Below are 19,340 nucleotides of genomic sequence, written 5' to 3' on the forward strand. Positions count from 1 at the left end.
CACAGGTAAATTCATTAGATGTGTACATGTCTCTGTAAACACGTTTTGTGTACATATTTCACTTTCTGAAAGATTACTATTTTTTTTTTCATTGACTTTTCATCAAATTGTGTGTCAGTACAAACATACAGACTATAATTCTGGTTACATTTAGAGAACTGAACGGATTCACTGATCACATACATTATAATATATACATGCCCATTACATGTAAGTTGCTTGATTCAACAATAATCATCCTTTCAATTATAGAGTATAGTCCGAGTTGAATATAATGGAATTAACTGAGGACTTATTAATCAGATTGTAAATAATAGTTTTGAAATGTTATCATTAGATAATTTGACAATCAACGCCGAATTTTAAACTTTTATATGTTTTTTTTAAACGTTCACGTGCACTTGAAATTAATATATTTTTTTTTTTTTTTTTTTTTTTTTTTTATTTTAAAGTTCCTGACGGTATTTCTAAGTCTTATATTCTTAACGGCTACTTATTAAGTTAAACATAATTAATTTAATGTTTAACTTTGTTATTAACTTGGAGTAAAGTTGCTTGCCTAAAATATCTTCAAAAGTTATTTTTCGAACGCATTTATTTGAAATAATATAATTTGTTTCTTCAGTTGATTTCATTTTCGTTGAGATTTGTTTGAAACGAAGTTCATTATATAGACATGCATGTAACTATTTATTCAAACATAAAATGAAGGCTGGTCATTTATTTATGGAATAATAATATAGTTGTAACATTGCAACAATTTCCATTGAGCAAAATTATGATTTGATCACATCTTAAATTTTCGTGAGTCTGCGACGGAATTAAGGTGCTCTCTACAAAATAACCCTTGCATGTTCTCTCTTCAAGCCCTCCACATTTTGATGGTCCTATAAAACCGACGTCCCGTGTTCTAGTATGGTACTCGGCAAGATACACTGTTTTCTACTAAAATGTGAGCCCGTTTGTAAAATCTCCCTCGTTAGCTTTTCAAAAGCCCTGGGCATTGATTAAAGGGGCGTGGTCACGATTTTGGTCAAATTTTATTTTTTGTTTTTATTATTTGCAATACTTTCGGAATGCATTTCTAATGAAAAAATGAAATTTGGGCGCCAGTCGTTGAGTTTTAAGCAAGATACAGTGCTTACAATTCTTCGTCATGTAAACAAGCTCGTGCCCTGTTTTTGTTTACATAGGTTCAATATACCAGTAAAAACAATTTTCAAGCTGGTTTGTCTATCTTATTATTCATTTAAAGCATTAATAAACAGTTTCTAACGATTAATACATTCATTTTAGGTCTAAAACTGGAAGTTTCACTTCAACATTCAAAATGTAAACAAACGCTATCTTTACATTGCAAAAAATTGTAAGCTCTGTAACTCGCTTATAACTCATCAAATGACACTCAAATTTTAGTTGCCTATTAAACAAGCTTTACTGAAGCATTGTAAACATTTAAATCGAAAAAATAATTTTTGACCAAAATCGTGACCATGCCCCTTTAAAGGTAAATATTTTGAATTTTTAGAAATTTCTTTGAGATGAGTGAAAAAATATGAAATAAAACGAGGCTTATAATAACAGTTTTAAACCAAATATTACCAGTGATATAACATAAAAATAAAAATATCAAATATATAACATCTGTGTATACAAGTAAGAAAGGTTTTAAACATATCATCGACCGATGTTTTAACGTCCTTTCGAGGGTTATTTAAAGAATACAGAATCATTCTATGGGTATGGTGATCAAAAATGGTCAGGATCGAGTGATTAAACTTAATATAATCCAAAGGGCTTTATGATATATTTGATCACGCTCAACTGTATTTGATCACCTCATAACATTCAAAGAATGATTCCTTATTTCTTGTATTTACATACTTTTCAGCAATTATACGACCAAATATTAAAAATCGAGTCATTGGTGAGTTGTATTGGACACCCATGGTTATGGTTTTGTTATTGTATGTGTGTATGAGTTATTCAGTCTGTTGAATGACATACATGTATTTTTAAGGGTCTTCCACATCGTTTGGACAAGTCTTACATACAAGCTTAAAATTATCTTTTCCATTTTTTGAAATAAAGAATTTTAGAATGCTTTTGACTTGAAAATGACAGATAAAAGGTTCATTTTTGGAAGAAAAAAAAAATCAAAATAAAAAAAAATGTTATTCTGCATTAACGTCCATTATGTACTTCAGAAACAGGGACCTGCGGGTCAAACTTAACCCACTGCGTTACAGAGAAAGACATGCACCCAAACAGTTTTATAAGTCACCGGGTGTGACTGTCGAGGACCCTTAATTATGTGAGGGAGGGGGGATTGGATGAATATTTGTCTCTTTTTAACCACTAAATTAGGTATGAACTGTCTGTTCTGAGTGATAATGCAAACCTAGCGCGTGTTCTAGACGGTCTACTTCACTGAGGAACAAAAACTTCAAGCATATTTGCCCGGGCAGGGGGGTGGGGGGGGGGTGGGGGGGGGGGTAGAGAGAAGAAACTGGGGCCAGTGGCTTAGTGGACATAGTGGCTAACGACAAAAATAAAAAGAACGTCGCTTGTTCAATTCCGACAAGAGTTCCAATCAGACCAAACCTAACAGAAAGTAAACCCCCAACTACAGTACTGATCAGACAAACCTAACAGAAAGTAAACCCCCAACTACAGTACTGATCAGACAAACCTAACAGAAAGTAAACCCCCAACTACAGTACTGATCAGACAAACCTAACAGAAAGTAAACCCCCAACTACAGTACTGATCAGACCAAACCTAACAGAAAGTAAACCCCCAAATACTGTACTGATCAGACAAACCTAACAGAAAGTAAACCCCCAACTACAGTACTGATCAGACAAACCTAACAGAAAGTAAACCCCAATTACGGTACTGATCAGACAAACCTAACAGAAAGTAAACCCCCAACTACAGTACTGATCAGACCAAACCTAACAGAAAGTAAACCCCAATTACGGTACTGATCAGACAAACCTAACAGAAAGTAAACCCCAACTACAGTACTGATCAGACCAAACCTAACAGAAAGTAAACCCCCAACTACAGTACTGATCAGACCAAACCTAACAGAAAGTAAACCCCCAACTACAGTACTGATCAGACCAAACCTAACAGAAAGTAAACCCCCAACTACAGTACTGATCAGACAAACCTAACAGAAAGTAAACCCCAATTACGGTACTGATCAGACCAAACCTAACAGAAAGTAAACCCCCAACTACAGTACTGATCAGACAAACCTAACAGAAAGTAAACCCCAATTACGGTACTGATCAGACAAACCTAACAGAAAGTAAACCCCAACTACAGTACTGATCAGACCAAACCTAACAGAAAGTAAACCCCCAACTACAGTACTGATCAGACCAAACCTTACAGAAAGTAAACCCCCAACTACAGTACTGATCAGACAAACCTAACAGAAAGTAAACCCCAATTACAGTACTGATCAGACAAACCTAACAGAAAGTAAACCCCCAACTACAGTACTGATCAGACAAACCTAACAGAAAGTAAACCCCCAACTACAGTACTGATCAGACCAAACCTAACAGAAAGTAAACCCCCAACTACAGTACTGATCAGACAAACCTAACAGAAAGTAAACCCCAATTACGGTACTGATCAGACCAAACCTAACAGAAAGTAAACCCCAACTACGGTACTGATCAGACCAAACCTAACAGAAAGTAAACCCCAACTACGGTACTGATCAGACCAAAAGAAAGTAAACCTCACTTACAGTACTGATCAGACCAAACCTAACAGAAAGTAAACACCAACTACAGTACTGATCAGACCAAACCTAACAGAAAGTAAACCCCAACTACAGTACTGATCAGACCAAACCTAACAGAAAGTAAACCCCCAACTACAGTACTGATCAGACCAAACCTAACAGAAAGTAAACCCCCAACTACAGTACTGATCAGACAAACCTAACAGAAAGTAAACCCCAATTACGGTACTGATCAGACCAAACCTAACAGAAAGTAAACCCCAACTACAGTACTGATCAGACCAAACCTAACAGAAAGTAAACCCCAACTACAGTACTGATCAGACCAAACCTAACAGAAAGTAAACCTCAACTAAACCCTGGGTTTACTAGAGTGGACCCAGAGTAAACCCAAAGTAAACGAAACGTTGGCACAGAGAGTAAATCCCAATCAGAAGTAGACCAATGAACGCAGTCGCTACAAGTGTATTCGGAATATACAAAGGGCAGGAATTACAGGCAGTAAGATGGTAAGATAAAAGAAAGGTCTAGTTCACACTTCAGTGCGTACAGTTGACCCCAAAAGCAATTCCCGAATAAACCCAAAGTAAACCCAACGTGGGCTTAGAGAGTACATGTAAATCCCAATCAGAAGCATACCCATGAAAGCAGACGCTACAAGTGTATTCGGAATTAATAATTTCAAAAGGGCAGGAATTACAGGCAGTAAAATAAAAGTTGGGTCTGCTTCACACTTCAGTGCGTGCAGTTGACCCCAAAAGCAATTGCCGAGTGAACCCAAAGTAAACCCCGAGTAAAAGCAAAGTAATCCCCGATTGGACCCAAATGTTCAAAAAGCTGACCCAGAGTAAACCCCAAGTAAACCCCAAAAATAAACCCGTGGTTTAGTTGGAGTTTACTCTGGTGTAAGGTTGGGTCTGATCGGTACTGTAGTTGGGGTTTACTCTGGTGTTAGGTTGGGTCTGATCGGTACTGTAGTTGGGGTTTACTCTGGTGTTAGGTTGGGTCTGATCGGTACTGTAGTTGGGGCTTACTCTGGTGTTAGGTTGGGTCTGATCGGTACTGTACATGGACAAGGTACTTTCTTTGTTATCTCAGCTGGACACTGGGCAATATCTTATTCCTGGAGTCAACTCATGACGGACATATCAGTGGTCCATTGATCAGGCACGTATCATCGTCTTTGAAATAGGGACCAGACCTACTCTAAAATCCTGCGACTGACAAGGTAAAGACCCAGTTATTGTCAGTTGCTGCTTCGTATCTCAAAATTCGATCTGTACGTGAACTAAAATTTTTAACACTTTCTCCTAAAAATGGGAGGGGTTAAAGGGGGCGAACGTTATTTTTTTCTTTATGCAGGTTTCCAAATAAGCACAATGGACAGTGCGCCCTCCCTCAGTTGCCACAAGCCTGCCCATTCAGATGAGATTTAAGTACTCTACGGAATCTGTGGGAAGGCATCGGCCCCACGAGGACCGTAGGCTGGATAACTTCATAAAATACTGGAGTGTGGTTGATTGTAGTCAATGCTTTATTTATGTTCCACGAATTTACCTTAGGACTAGAGTGTCATCGTGCGTTGATTGAGAATCCTACATGGTTGTATACACGTAGTCCTGTGAGCAAGTCCACCACTACCAAAACAGTTGTCTAGATACCAGTATCGCGCATGCTTTTGGAGGAGAATACATACTTTGCACCAAACATGCACACTGCATACTGCGCTTAGATCTCGAAGAATCCTATCCTTTATGTGAGTAACATCAGACCAAGTTTTCTGTTTTCTAAATACAATGGATATTTTGCAACATGGTTCTTGTGTAAAGCATATTCAATAGCGTATCAGTCCTGATGTGGCAGTATACATGTGCTAGAATACTGGTACACGTGTCCACTAAATAAAATTTATCATACAGAATTTACGATACTTTAAAATTACTTAATTGTGTAATGCAACACAAATACTGTTTTGCATTTCTTTCCAATTAATTTGACGCCATCAGGATTGAACTAAAGTTCATAGAAAATTGGATATAGCCAAAACTATATAAAATTTAATAAAAGTCAACAAAAGATATTTTGAATTCATTGATTTTGTTAACAAAGAAATACATATTTTACAAATCAAGAAAAAGCTCAAGCCTTTACATTAGTGAACTCAAAAATTCAATATATTCATTTTATTTGATAGAGAAAAAAGTATATGCTACTCAAATGATGTTAGATAAATTCACTATAAGATGGAGTATGCTTGATAACTTTATTACATCACTTGAATAATGTATTGGTCTTTAATCAATTACTTTTTGTTTTGTTTTGTTTGTTGTTCAATTTTTCTCCTCATTTTATCATCTGAACACAGTGGAAATATTATCAAAATGAAAACTACTAGACTTTGTACATTTTGAATGTGTGTGCGAGTGAATGAGTGTGTATATGTTTGTCTTTGTCTCTTCATGTACTGTTCAATAATTAATAAAATGTGAAAAAAATTTTTTTTTTGATATTTCGCTTTCAACCCAGAGAATGATAATGAATTATATGTTATATTTGCAATGTTTTTTGATATTTTGCTTTCAACCCAGAGAATGATAATGTATTATACGTTATATTTGCAATGAGGGTACCCTTTTGGCAGCTGCCCGCCATTTTCACCATTTTAATAACTGGATTTTTTCGTTGGAAACCCCAGTTAAAAAGAATATACATATCTCTGTTAGCTAAATGGTGTTCTTCTAAAACCATTGAAATTAGCTCACAGAAATTGTCCAGATATTTTGGAGTCCAAAACAACCAACTTTTAAACAGACTTAAAAATGTTTACCTAAGAAATATCAGGAACATGAATCACACATGTACATTCTTCATTTTCTATACTCTTGAACATATCTGTATAATTATTCTATAAATTATCAAGGATGAATCTGGCTACCTGTATCCCCATTAATGTACTGTATGTAGCCAGATGAACCATTCTAGACTCCATTCGCTGTTCCTGTTATTTTTATTATATCATCATTTCAATGTGGCATATATGTATGTTTAAAAAAAAAAATTCTAAAGATCATGATGCATGTTCAATTTCTAATAATTTTGATACACCATAGCACACGAGGTAATGCTAGCAGTAATACACAACTAAATCACAATTCTAGTGTCTTAATGACAACTCAATTTCTTCATTTTCACCTAGGATTATTTCTTCATTTCTGAATTGTATTTAGAAAAAAAACACAGTTTTACATTACAGAAAGACAACCTTTCGTGTACACATACATTTATTTTACAAACTAGAAAGAAAATAATTGTTGTTTCATTAATTTATTTAAAATGGTATTTTCTTTATATGTACAGAACAAGAAATCATTCATGATCTGAACTTGAAGCTCCTAAATGAAACACAGACAAGTTTTAACATGATATATGGACATGATATGAAAACACTGCTTTATTGACCAATGAAATGATCATGATGTTAATGTACTTGCACATTATAACTTCCAACACACCCCTGAAAGTTTCTCCACCCCCCACAATGTTCTCTTGATCCTTGGATGCTGTTTCCACAATGGTTCCTTTAAGAGGGTCACTCAGTAACTTCTTGAGGCAGGAGGGGCAGGGGGTGGGGGCTGTCTGGGTGGGGGTGGGGCCTGGCGATTCATGCCTGGGGGAGGGGGTGGTCCCCTCATACCGGGAGGCGGGGGTCTCATCCCTGGAGGTGGGGGTCGACCTAAAAAGTAAAATACACAGGATTACTGTACTCTCCATATCAAAAATCTCTGCACCAGTTTGTAAGTTTTAGAGAGTAGAATGAGTCTTTAGTTACAAGGTCATCAAGGTAGATTAAAAGGAAATCGGTTTTAATCAAATGATTTTACAGATGTTTCCTTTTTATATTCAATACATGTATATGGTTTTTGTAAAGGATCAGTCTAAATCCATCACAATAGACTGAATTCCATAATGATAATATTGCTATGATTCTGTATCCTTAACAATAAAGCAAGACACTGATGACAAAGATTACCTGAATGTTACCTTCAGCTTCTGACAATACAGTCAAAGCATCTCTTACTTACCATACATAGGGGGAGGAGGGCCCCTCATTCCTGGAGGAGGTCGCCAGCCAGGGGGTGGTCTCATACCAGGAGGGGGAGGGGGCATGCCCATCCCTGGAACACCTGGAGGAGGGGGCATCTGTGATCCTGCAAAAAAACACCCACATTTTATGACATAACCTTAAAACATACCTTGGCACTTTACTCATTGAAACATTGAAAATTGTTATTGCAATATAAAATTTGATATGTTCAAGACAATTTAAAGAATCTTCTTGTATGTCTATTCAAATCATTATGCAATGAACATATCTTCATCAAAGATAAATAGGAAGAACATTTATTGCCCCAATTAGTAATCACTCAATCACATTTAACTTCCTGATGACCAGCTTTTACTGACCTGATTGTGATGAGGGAGGGGGAGGGGGAGCCTGGGAGTGACCGCCTGCCGAGGGAGGCATTCCCGGGTGTCCAGATCTGGGGGGAGGGGGGTACGGCATCTGACCTATAACAGAAAACTTCTCTGACTTAACATTATCAATAACTTTCTAGCTTCAAACTTTACACTTTATCATAAAGCTTTCATAAGGAGTAAACTAAATTTTTTCACTTCATTAAAATCAAAGATGAGGAGAAAACAAAATGAAACCCAAAGTATAGAAATCCTGTCAGTGAGCATTGGCTCAAAATATGAAAATGCAAAATAAAATAAACAGAGATGAGTTAAAAAATTAATTTGTTATACAATGATTACTTGTTCCATCTACAAAAAGAGGAATCCGTTGTTGATCATTAAAAAAAAAAATTGTTGATCTTAAAAATAAATGTCATCTGTTAATATAATAGAAAATACTTAATTTTCTACTTCTATACTTTTCCCCCTTATTTAATGGGTACTAATACCACTCCATTTTGGTGGAAAGAATATTCTAACATGATTTAATGATCTTAATGTAATGATCTCTGTAATGGAGCAGTCTTACCGTGTTGAGGAGGGTACTGGGGGTTGCCCATGGGTGGGGGCATGGGAGGGGGAGGCATTGGCTGCTGCATGGACATCATTGGAGGAGGCATGTTTCCAGGGGGCATCCCTACAAATCGGACAGAAAAACATTAATGATGGATTTGACAAATACATGTATCACAATTATTTCATGGACATCATTGGAGGCGTGATTCCAGGAGGCATCTGTACAAAACAGACAGAAAAATGCAACATTAATGATTGATATGAAAAATATCGCAATTATTTCATGGTCATCTTTGGAGGCATGTTTCCAGGAGACATTCTAAAAGTGTGCAGGCAAACAAGATTTATCCATGCATCACTGATTCATAAACTAACATTGAAACTCAACTACAGAAAATTTAAGGGAATTCTCTTTTTCAACCATAATTCAATTACAAACCCTATTTGATAAAGAAATTTCAAAAACTCTCCAGAAACAATGTTTGCTATGAATCTACCAGATAAACAGGGAGAAGTGTCACATACAAAATCCTGGATATTGCACATATCTATTCTAAGGATACCTTATACAACAAATAAGCAGGACACTGTCCTCATCAGAAGTGTGTTCAGGATTCTCGACACCCTGTGACTTCTACTTTTTATGACGGTACGTCACAACATGGAAATTTGAACAAATTGTGAAACAATTTATATTGTCAGAACTTGTTATCTATCTCTGTGACACAATGGATGTAGCTTCCATAGATCATCCCGAGTCTGAATACTGCAGAGACTTTTATTTTCATGAATAAAATTTCGAAAATTGATGTTTTCCCCCAAATTGAATTTTTTTTTGTCATTTCAAGTCGAACGCATGCTAGAAATCCATATCTTTAAGTAATTTAGAAGGTCAGGTTTGTATGCAGAACTTTCCCCAGTATGTGGAGGACCCTTAGTTCTCTGTGTCATTTAGCAATATATGTACTACTTAAAATATTACAAAACTGACAAGGTTAGACTTTATTTCTTAAATGTTTCACCATAAGATAAAATCCAAATTCTCATCAGAATTTTTAGCAACGTACGATTACAAACTTTTCAATTGCTAATGGCACTTTGTGTAATGAAAGACTTCATAAACAAAAATTATACAACTCGATTATATAAACACTTCACTTGCAAATATGGTCAAAACACACCTCCTGCAATTATGTAGCTCTCTCACAATACCATATACCAGGAATGGAAGATCATAATAATTAGAGACGGCTATATAGGCAACATATCAATGTAGTTAGAGGCAACATATAGACTTTGTACGTAATCTATCAAGGGGCCTTACACTTACCTGGCATTGATGACATTCCACCCATTGATGGGGGAGGAGGGGGAGGGGCCAGAGATGAGGGAGCCATTGGTGTGGGAGGCTGCTGAGGAGGGGGAGGGGCATCTGCAAACAGCTGATGAGGCCGATCAGTGAGGGACAAAGGATTCTGTTTGGCCATAAATCTTTCTGAAATTAGAATTAAACTGGAAATTAATCACCCAAAAAATAAACAGTATCTTTCAAGAAAGTCAGACAAACAGAATTTAAAACTAATTAAAAATGTTTATTACAACACGCAATGATTTTAATTTACTTTTAAGTACTGTTTCTCATGTTACAATGATCATATTTCAAAATCATCTTGGTTTTAATTATGCAAACTTGCACATTAAATGGTATAAATGTGAAATCTTAAAGATATTACGGTAATATAGATTTTAAAAATGACATTAACTAAGAATAAAATTTTCAAAAAACTGTAAGGGGCTTAATAAGTCTTTTTCAAGCAATGAATTTGATACCTGCTGCTGAGCCATGTCTCTCTCCTTTGGAGTCTTTCTTGAAGGCAAACGAGATGGAGATCGCTCTGTTACATAAAAATTGTCCATTCATGGCCTCTAGGGCTGCATCTGCTGCCTCAAAACTGGCAAAGTTGATGAAGGCATAACCCTTGGAGTTACCTGTGTCTGGGTCTCTCATAATCTGTAAACAACCCCAAAAAATTGACATTATTAGCAAGGCAGTATGCAGGTGATCCTGGTATTCTCTGCTAAAAAAAAATGATGGAAAGAACTATAGGTACAGGTTCAATCATATTTTGCCCTGCTTTAGAGTGATTTTTAAAGATATCAAAAGAAATTGAAATGTAACGTTTATTTACACAAGAATACCCATAAGTTAAGAATCTATATATAGTTACCCGATTAGACATCCACAAGTTTAATTGTGACGTCACAAACAGTGCATTTTCCCGTAATATTCATAAAACTGAGCAGAAGACACCAATTCCTCAGTGGTTTTTTGAATAGAAAAATATGTCCGCAGCTGTCGCCCACGATGAAACTCACATTATGACTTTATCATGTGATATCACATGAAATATACCGGTATTAATTTTGTCGTGGGCGACGGCTGCGGACACATTTTCCTCTTTAAAAAACTAAGAGAAAATGTGTTTTTTTTCATCATTTTTTATCAAATCTTAGAAATATGCCAAAATATTTAAGTCATAACTATTTATTGAAACAAGATAAAAGTGTATAACTTGGTACTTTATATACACACATGTTCAAGATGGTACAGGTGTATTTTATGAGATTTAAACAACTTTTGAATTTTTAGGGCAAATATTGAAAGAAACTGCACCTTCTTCTTACTTTAGGACAAATAAAGCAAGAATTTGCCAAACCTTTGGTGTCTGCAGAATTACTCCGAATGCACTGAATGTATCATACAGCAACTTTTCATCTACTTCAGGATCCAGGTTCCCAATAAAGATGTTAGCACCTACGTCCAAGTTCTTCTGGTGAGCTGAGGCCTGCAATGATGGTATAATAACATCATTGTGAATCAAACCATACTTTTCAATTTAACGTTAAAGTAATCGGTGTACTTATTCACTAAATCTATTAGGATCAATATTTCTACCCTAATTTATCATAAATCACATTAATACAAGAAACCCATACTTTTTAAATAATTTAACATTTAAAAGATTGTCATTAGAACTTTAGAAGCAGGTAACTCATACTTTTTAATTTAACGTTAAAAAATTTCTCTAGAAGTAACAAATGTTGAAATGAGAGAATGGTACACTCTTTACCTTGTTGACTCTAATGGGTTTGCCATACAGTTTAATCATGTTCATTATTTTGATTGCGTAATCTGCATCTTCTTCTCCCATGAACTCCACAAATCCATACCCCTGGTGCGACTGTGTCACTCTGTCTTTTGGCATATGGACATTCACTGTCAGGGAAAAAAAACCACGTTATTCCTAAATAAACCAACCTTACAATAATGCAAGTGAAGAGTAAGATGATTGTCACTGTACAATGACAGGGTGTAGGCAATCAGTAGACAAGAGGATTGTGTAAGACAGGGGGGACTGTCTGGCAGTCCTACATGTACATCTCATCCACTGATAGAAAACTGTAAACCTACTTCTGTTTGAGACAAGTTTATTTTACAATGGACAAGTGATAAACCAGCTCACAACATCCATAAAATGACAGGATAGTTTTCAATATTTTAGACTATGATTTTTAATTGTCATAATGTGTGATAATAATATGCAAGCATCCTCATATAGCGTATATTCACAACATTTTATGCTTTCTATTTCTAAGACTTTAAAAGAATCACATTATCTGAGATTGGAAAGACTATCAAATTAAGACTGAGTCAATTCTGAACTTCTGTTCCACTACAGCAAACACACAAGGTTGGTTGGTTGACACACTGAGCCCCCATAGTAAGAACCATATAGGGTAATGAAGCCCCCCAGTTATAAACTTTGAGAGCCCTTTAACTACCATAAGTCTACTGTATAGTGTGTACTTATGAATTACAACCATCCCCAAAGTTGGGTCAAAAATGCTTCCTCCACTTTTGATCAAATTATGGTTGAATAAAGTGTGTACTATACATAAGACTTGATAGTACATGCATCATTGATAAGGCCATCTTTAAGTGCCTATGAACAATATTTATTTAAAAAATTGAGCTGATTGGCATAGTGGTCATTGACTTTTTGCCCCAAACTAAAAGATAACTGGTTGAAATGCTGTTGTGAGCACTCAATGATATGTGTTGTGTTTTGGGGCAAGGACTGAAAATAAAAACCGGTATACACTGGGGGTTAACCTTTGAAAGGTGTCCCATCCAGGGGAATTTCTATGACTCTCATCCGCTTAACACCACAGAAAATGGGTATAAGCTCTGGCCCTAATGAATCTCATTGCTTAGAAAGGAGGAAGAATATTTTACTTTTAGCAAATATGTAATTTTAACATTTAGATATTAAGTTCTTCCTCTGCGTAATTTCAAACATTCATTAGTGTGTGGTATTACTAAAAAGATGCATTAATTGACATCTGTCAAGTCTGAATTTTTATCTTTGATTAGAATAGATACCTTTCTATTCGAATAAGTAGGTATTTGACAGCAAAGTTGGCAAACATAGCTAATGGACAGCACTGAGTTTTATGCAAGGGAGGATTGCAATGATCAGACTGATTCAATTGCCAAGGCCAGATAGCTCTATTCACAGAGACCTGACTAGAGATTTAGTGGGCCTGGGTTCGAATCCCAGTCTGGTCCATAATTTTTTCTCCCATTCTTTTACACTTTACATATTATGTAAAAAATTGTCCAGACAGACCAAGGGTGTATTTGTTTGATCGTTGGAGAGCTCCAAGAGTAATCCTAATTTGCTCGTTTGCAGTATGGAGATCTCCGGTAGATCTCTATTTTCTACTTTCCAAATAGCTATAGTCTGTCCCAAGTTATTGCTTCCATCAATTTTTGATGATTTTTAATAAAAATACACATACCTGTGAAAGAAATACAATTGAAATCGATGAAAGGGAATATATCCAAGATATCGTCATTGAACAATCATCCCTTTTCACTCATAAAATTTCACAGGAACGAAGACAATTTTCTTACGGAGATTTGTAATGGGAATTGTTTACATCTTTTCTCCATTCGGAATACATCGCGCAATTTTTTAACATTATCATCCGGGCTTATTAATGGCTGATGCAATGCAAAATCTCTGTAGACTTTCAATTTTGGGATGTGTATTGAAACCTGAAGCAGTAGAGGGGGCGTTTCAAGACAGATAATCTGGACATTTTTCATATTAGTGGATGAACGTAGTTTGAGCACAAAGGTTTTTACTATTATTGAAATATCAAGCAAAAAGTGGTGGAAGCAAAAACTCGGGACAAAGTATAGTAGACGCCGGAGATATCCTGGACCAGTTCTAAAGGTAGCAAACAAATATACCCCAACACTATTTGGAAAATGTGCTCCACAAAAAATCTGGAACACAGTATCGAATTAGGCTTTCATGTGGTTTAAAGTGCTTTGTCTAGTGAATCAGGGACGTATATTATATAGGTCCCTGAGAGAATGGACATTCTATCACATTCCTTAACTTAACTTACCAACTGGCCCAGCCTGTAAAAATAACTCCCATAATATTGCTTCAGTCACTTTGTCATCCAAACTGCCCACGTAAACAGTTGCATCTACAATTTAAATACCACATTATGTTAATTTGAGATTGTTAAATTCTATAACAAATGTTTCACACCATAACAAATTCTCTTCTTATCAAGCACATTTTTAACCTGAGAAAATTCGAGTTCAGCAACGTTTTAGCCACGAATAAGGGTTTTGTTTTTAAAATGCAGTATTATCATAAATATAGATGAAGTACAGACCCTGATTACGCTCCGCTATTGGTCCAGCTGCCATGGTTTACCGTTGTGCCTCTATTTTCACTTTTCCATCAGACTTTACATGTGTTGATGCCGCTATTATTTTGTTTGTCAATAAGCTCGCCAGGTGGCGTTGTGTGTCGGTTATCGGTGAATAACTCGTACCATGGGAAAGTCGGGAGGAGATACTTTTTCCAACAGGGCTAGGTCATATATAAAGGTATCACACCGGTAATCGGCCAATCAATTGTAGTTCCATATATACTTCAGAATAATTTTTTTCCTTGACTGCATTTTTACATTTTCCTTTACTCAGTTTTAAATTTTTTTGTACCACTGAGTAGGATATTTCATGTATTTTGTTAGGTGATGATCTTTTTTCACAGGGACTACTTCTTTCAGGGCACATGCAGCAGCTTCCTGGGAAGTGTGCAGTCTGTTTACATACAAATGGAAAACACGTGGTTTTGAGGGTAGACCTGTTTGGAGTTAGATATTTCGCTTGCCCTTTTTATGGTGTTAGCTGATGAGATAGGTAACAAATAACATTTCCTCCGAATATTTTGTCATGAGGAATACAAACTGATTTTTAAGAAATTTTCCCCTCTATAGTGCTGTATAGTGAAAACAATTACCGGTGTGAAAGGGTGCCTAATTGTCCTAATAATTTAACCCAGCCCCACACCTCGATAACAACTCAGTTGTAAATTTTATTATTGGAAAAAAATATGATAATCGGCATTGGAATTTAACTATGAATATCTTCATCGATTATTGTTCCAGTTTCAGTGTTATGCATATAGGCACATTTTATTAATAAACTTTATATTTATTACCATAAGTTATCAGTTGTTTCAAAGGAGTGGGTTTGGGTTTTGGTTGTTATTTGATTTACTTCTCTTAGTTGCCAAAAGCTAATGTCACGGTCATTTTTTTCTTTTCCGCGGCTACTGAAATATATATTTCAGAATCCGGTATTTTTCGAAGAGTTGTTCTGTGTACCTTTTTTAAAACCTTAATCTGATAAATACGGAAATATTCTTTCTGCAATATTTAATTTAGAGATGTTATGTTAACAATCCAGCAAAAGAAGATTGTTCAAGGAAGATAGTTGAGACCTAGTTAAGAATTCATTTTTATATTGTGTTTGAAATACTAAATTTTACAAATGAGTTGTCAAAAAACTATTTCAATAGATGTCAAAAAATGTAACTGATATATGCATTAAAAGTCTAAATTTCTTCAAAATTTGATATAAATTTTAGCAGAACACTATTGAAATAAAAGGCTTCTTTTCACTCAAATGTATTTTAAGTAAAATATAACGACATCTATATTTGACAAGTGCTCTCCCCCAATTTATCCGATTTCCACAGCCAGGTCCGTAGATCCGTTTGCCATATTAAATTTATGCTGCATATCTCTTGATATTGATAAAATTGATATTGATAAAATTGATTGCTCGCTATCAAATGATGTAAAAATTAACCTATATTTATTTTACAACGATTTGTAATTAAAAAAAAAAACGACTTACAAACCATAAGAATATATATGTCTCTCGTTGTAACAAATGTTGGCGCAAAAGGGGGGGGGGTCAAGGCTAACAAGGCTGTTGTTGCTCGGATTAAATTATTAAAATCTAATAATCAATCAGGGACCAATATTGGTAAAACCCTGATTCATTATAATAAAAATTAATGAAAATTAGATTTTTTAATCATCCCAGTTACTCACACTCTGACAAACCTCACTCATTCCACCGACACTTCGGATCTTAAAATATTTGTCATGTTAATGTTCATGGCGTGAATGTACAAGATGAGGTGTCAGAATGGTGTCTATCTCAAACAAAAATAATCAATCTAATACTTATGACAAACATTATTAAAACATTATTAATGAAACACGTCTTACTTATACACAAGAAGCCTGATAAGTGTCAGGACCTGATTTCTCGTTACAAGATGATTTGTAGAAATAAGTCTTCACATTTGTTTATAAAGCTCTAAATACTAGTAAATGTACTACATGTCGCGCACGGTGTTGGTGTTAAAATGTCCTTTCAGGGTGTGCGCACAGTATTTGAGTATTTTTTAAAACAAAAATTTGGACATATGTAATTTTATATACCGATCTGTTCGAATGTATACGGACTTCAACAAAACATGTAATAAAATGTAGGAATTTTTTTTCATATTTCATAAATCGGTGTTTAAACCTGAAATTTTTTCTAGAAATGTCATGTAGATAGGTAACACTTTTTGGGTACATATCTCAAATAAACTACATTATCCCGGTCAACTTTCATTTTGGGAGAGAAATTTTTGGTGGACTAATTATTTTGATAATGTAACAGATATACGTCATAACGTTTTTGACGTAATCAATGCCAGGGATCGACGCCGGATCAAAGAATTCCCAGAATGGAGTTGTAGATGCGTAAAAAATCCTCGAAAATGGCCAGGGCAAGATGAGTTAATTGCCAAAATATAAATTGTGATTCAGGTACTTGCAATGATCTATTGAAGTTTTTTTTTAAATATATGACTTTTTTAATAAAGAGAAATTGTTTCTGTGTAAAATTTTCGTAATATATATTTTATAATAATTTAATTTTCAATGATAAAAAAAATTTCGTTATGCTGGAGTTTATTCAAGACACGTGTCATAAGAGATATATTTCACAGTCGAACGTTATACGTAGCATGGCGATCACAAGTATTATGCCCATTAAAAAAATGTTGGCTATATTTCATAATAATAGAAATCATTTTAGAATGTGCATTTTCATAAGTTGTATAGCCATTAAAAAGAAGCAAATGTGCCCGCAAATTTTCTTAATAGAAATATGAAATGTCACACTTTCGTAAAAACACATTAAACTACATAAGCAATGAAAGAGAAAGTAACTTAGACACTTCTTTTAAAAAGTCGCGCAGAAAATTCACAAAAATGAATCGCAGTTAGAAATGTGCTTTTTTTCCCAAACAATTTGATGCCAAATATACAAGCATTGCGAATAAAAATAATTGATTATTAGGAAAAAAATGATGTCAACATTATATGTCACGGGTACGTAAAATGACGCAAGAACTTAAACGTTACGGCATGCAGTATGTGTGCGGGTTTTTTTTTCTTCATAAAAACAGTTCTAAAGAAAATTATAAATAACTACAAATTATTTTGTGAAGAAGGTACCAAAGTATAATAATAACTAAATAAGATATAGGAATAATAACTTACAGACATAATTGATGATAAATATCTGAACTTAACCGGTCGAATTAATTTATTTTTACTAATAAGATATAGGGTCATGTAAAATGACGCAATGACGTTAAACGTAATGTGACGATGAACATGTATTTTGATTATTTCAACGGGATCTTTGACTGCTACACTACGAATTAACATTAATGAAGAAAAAAGGAAACATAGAAGGGTAGAACAGACTCGGGAATGAAGGAGTTTTGTATATCATTTTTGAATCAAGAGCTATTTTTTATAATATATGACTAATTTCAGAGGAAGTTCATTTAAGAATTTAGGAATAAGAATTGAAAGCTGTGAGCGAATCACATGCTTTTGAACATTGATATTTCTTACAAATATTTATTTATATAACAGTTTTGAAATATAAAATCTCTTACATGTGGAAAAAAAATCAACTTAAAGGTCTTATTTTTTAATTTATTTGTATGTTGTGGTTAATGAAATGTATCATTAAGTTATGATAATGACGAGTGAAAATGACGTTTTTGACGTTTTTTTACGTTACCGAAATTAACACCAACACCGTGCGCGACGTTACTAACATACTATATATCAACCAATCAAGAATTAACATATAGCAAAACCATGGACAATCAAAATTTACATTTGTTTTAGACATTAAATAAGTAGTCTAATAAAGAACATCTTCAAACCTTTCTCGAACACCTGACACACTTTTTTCTGGAATATCATAACGAACAATACAGATATACTGTCTTCTTCCCAGTGTCGTGGTTGTGGTTCTTTATCACATTTTGCCATTAAGCCTTCGTGAGGAGCGGTGCTGATCAGAAACCCTTGACTAGTGAAGACGACATTACGGATGTATTGTTATTGTATTGTTTAACATCAGTATTTGTAAACGGCTTCGATAACTTAATGCATCTTTTTTAAAATCATCTTTTGATGTTTTCTCTTTTTTTTTGCGTTAAAGATGTTGAACGGTTTGGATTTGATAACGCAAATCTACTTTGGATAAGAAAAGAAGCGACCGAATTCATTATGATTTTCATCGATGATGCGGTATGTTTTTTTACTTTATGTAAAATTATTATAACCTGTATGTTCGTTTAAGATCTATCAGTTAGGTCCTTGATTCATTATAATAAAAATGAATGAAAATTACATCATTTAATCATCCCAGTTACTCACACTCTGACCAACGAACCTCTTTCCACCGACAGGACGACACTTCGGGTCATAATACATTTGTCATGTTAAAATAATAATCAAGAAGAAATATACAGTATGACGTCTATCTCAAACAAAAATAATTAAACTGACACCCCCCCCCCCCCCCCCCCCCCCCCCCCCCCGATTTAGGATTTTGGAAAGTTAATTTTTTTTTGCTTGACAAGATTTTTTGGATGAGTCTGCCCCCCCCCCAATCACTTTCAAAAACGATGCTACGTGCCTGATAGATACGTGTGACAAACCGTATTAAAACATTATGTTACGCACTAAATCTTTGTCAAATTCCGACAATCATGCACGAGAAAGGAATCAA

The 19,340-nt window shown here is 34.9% G+C and overlaps 1 protein-coding gene across 1 annotated transcript; it reads right to left on the minus strand.

Moving 5' to 3' along the window:
• Positions 1–7,222: 7,222 nt before the first annotated feature.
• LOC105328114 (splicing factor 3B subunit 4) lies at positions 7,223–14,720 on the minus strand. Its single transcript, XM_011428883.4, has 10 exons — positions 14,561–14,720; positions 14,282–14,365; positions 11,932–12,077; positions 11,518–11,646; positions 10,631–10,811; positions 10,131–10,295; positions 8,814–8,921; positions 8,231–8,335; positions 7,849–7,974; positions 7,223–7,499 (listed from the first exon to the last, which is right to left on the minus strand). Exons 1-10 carry the CDS (start codon positions 14,592–14,594, stop codon positions 7,360–7,362), a joined length of 1,218 nt encoding a protein of 405 aa, XP_011427185.3. The 5' UTR covers positions 14,595–14,720; the 3' UTR covers positions 7,223–7,359.
• Positions 14,721–19,340: the final 4,620 nt, after the last annotated feature.

The sequence above is a fragment of the Magallana gigas genome, chromosome 3 (genome assembly GCF_963853765.1).
Source record: "Magallana gigas chromosome 3, xbMagGiga1.1, whole genome shotgun sequence".
NCBI classification, from domain to species: domain Eukaryota; kingdom Metazoa; phylum Mollusca; class Bivalvia; order Ostreida; family Ostreidae; genus Magallana; species Magallana gigas.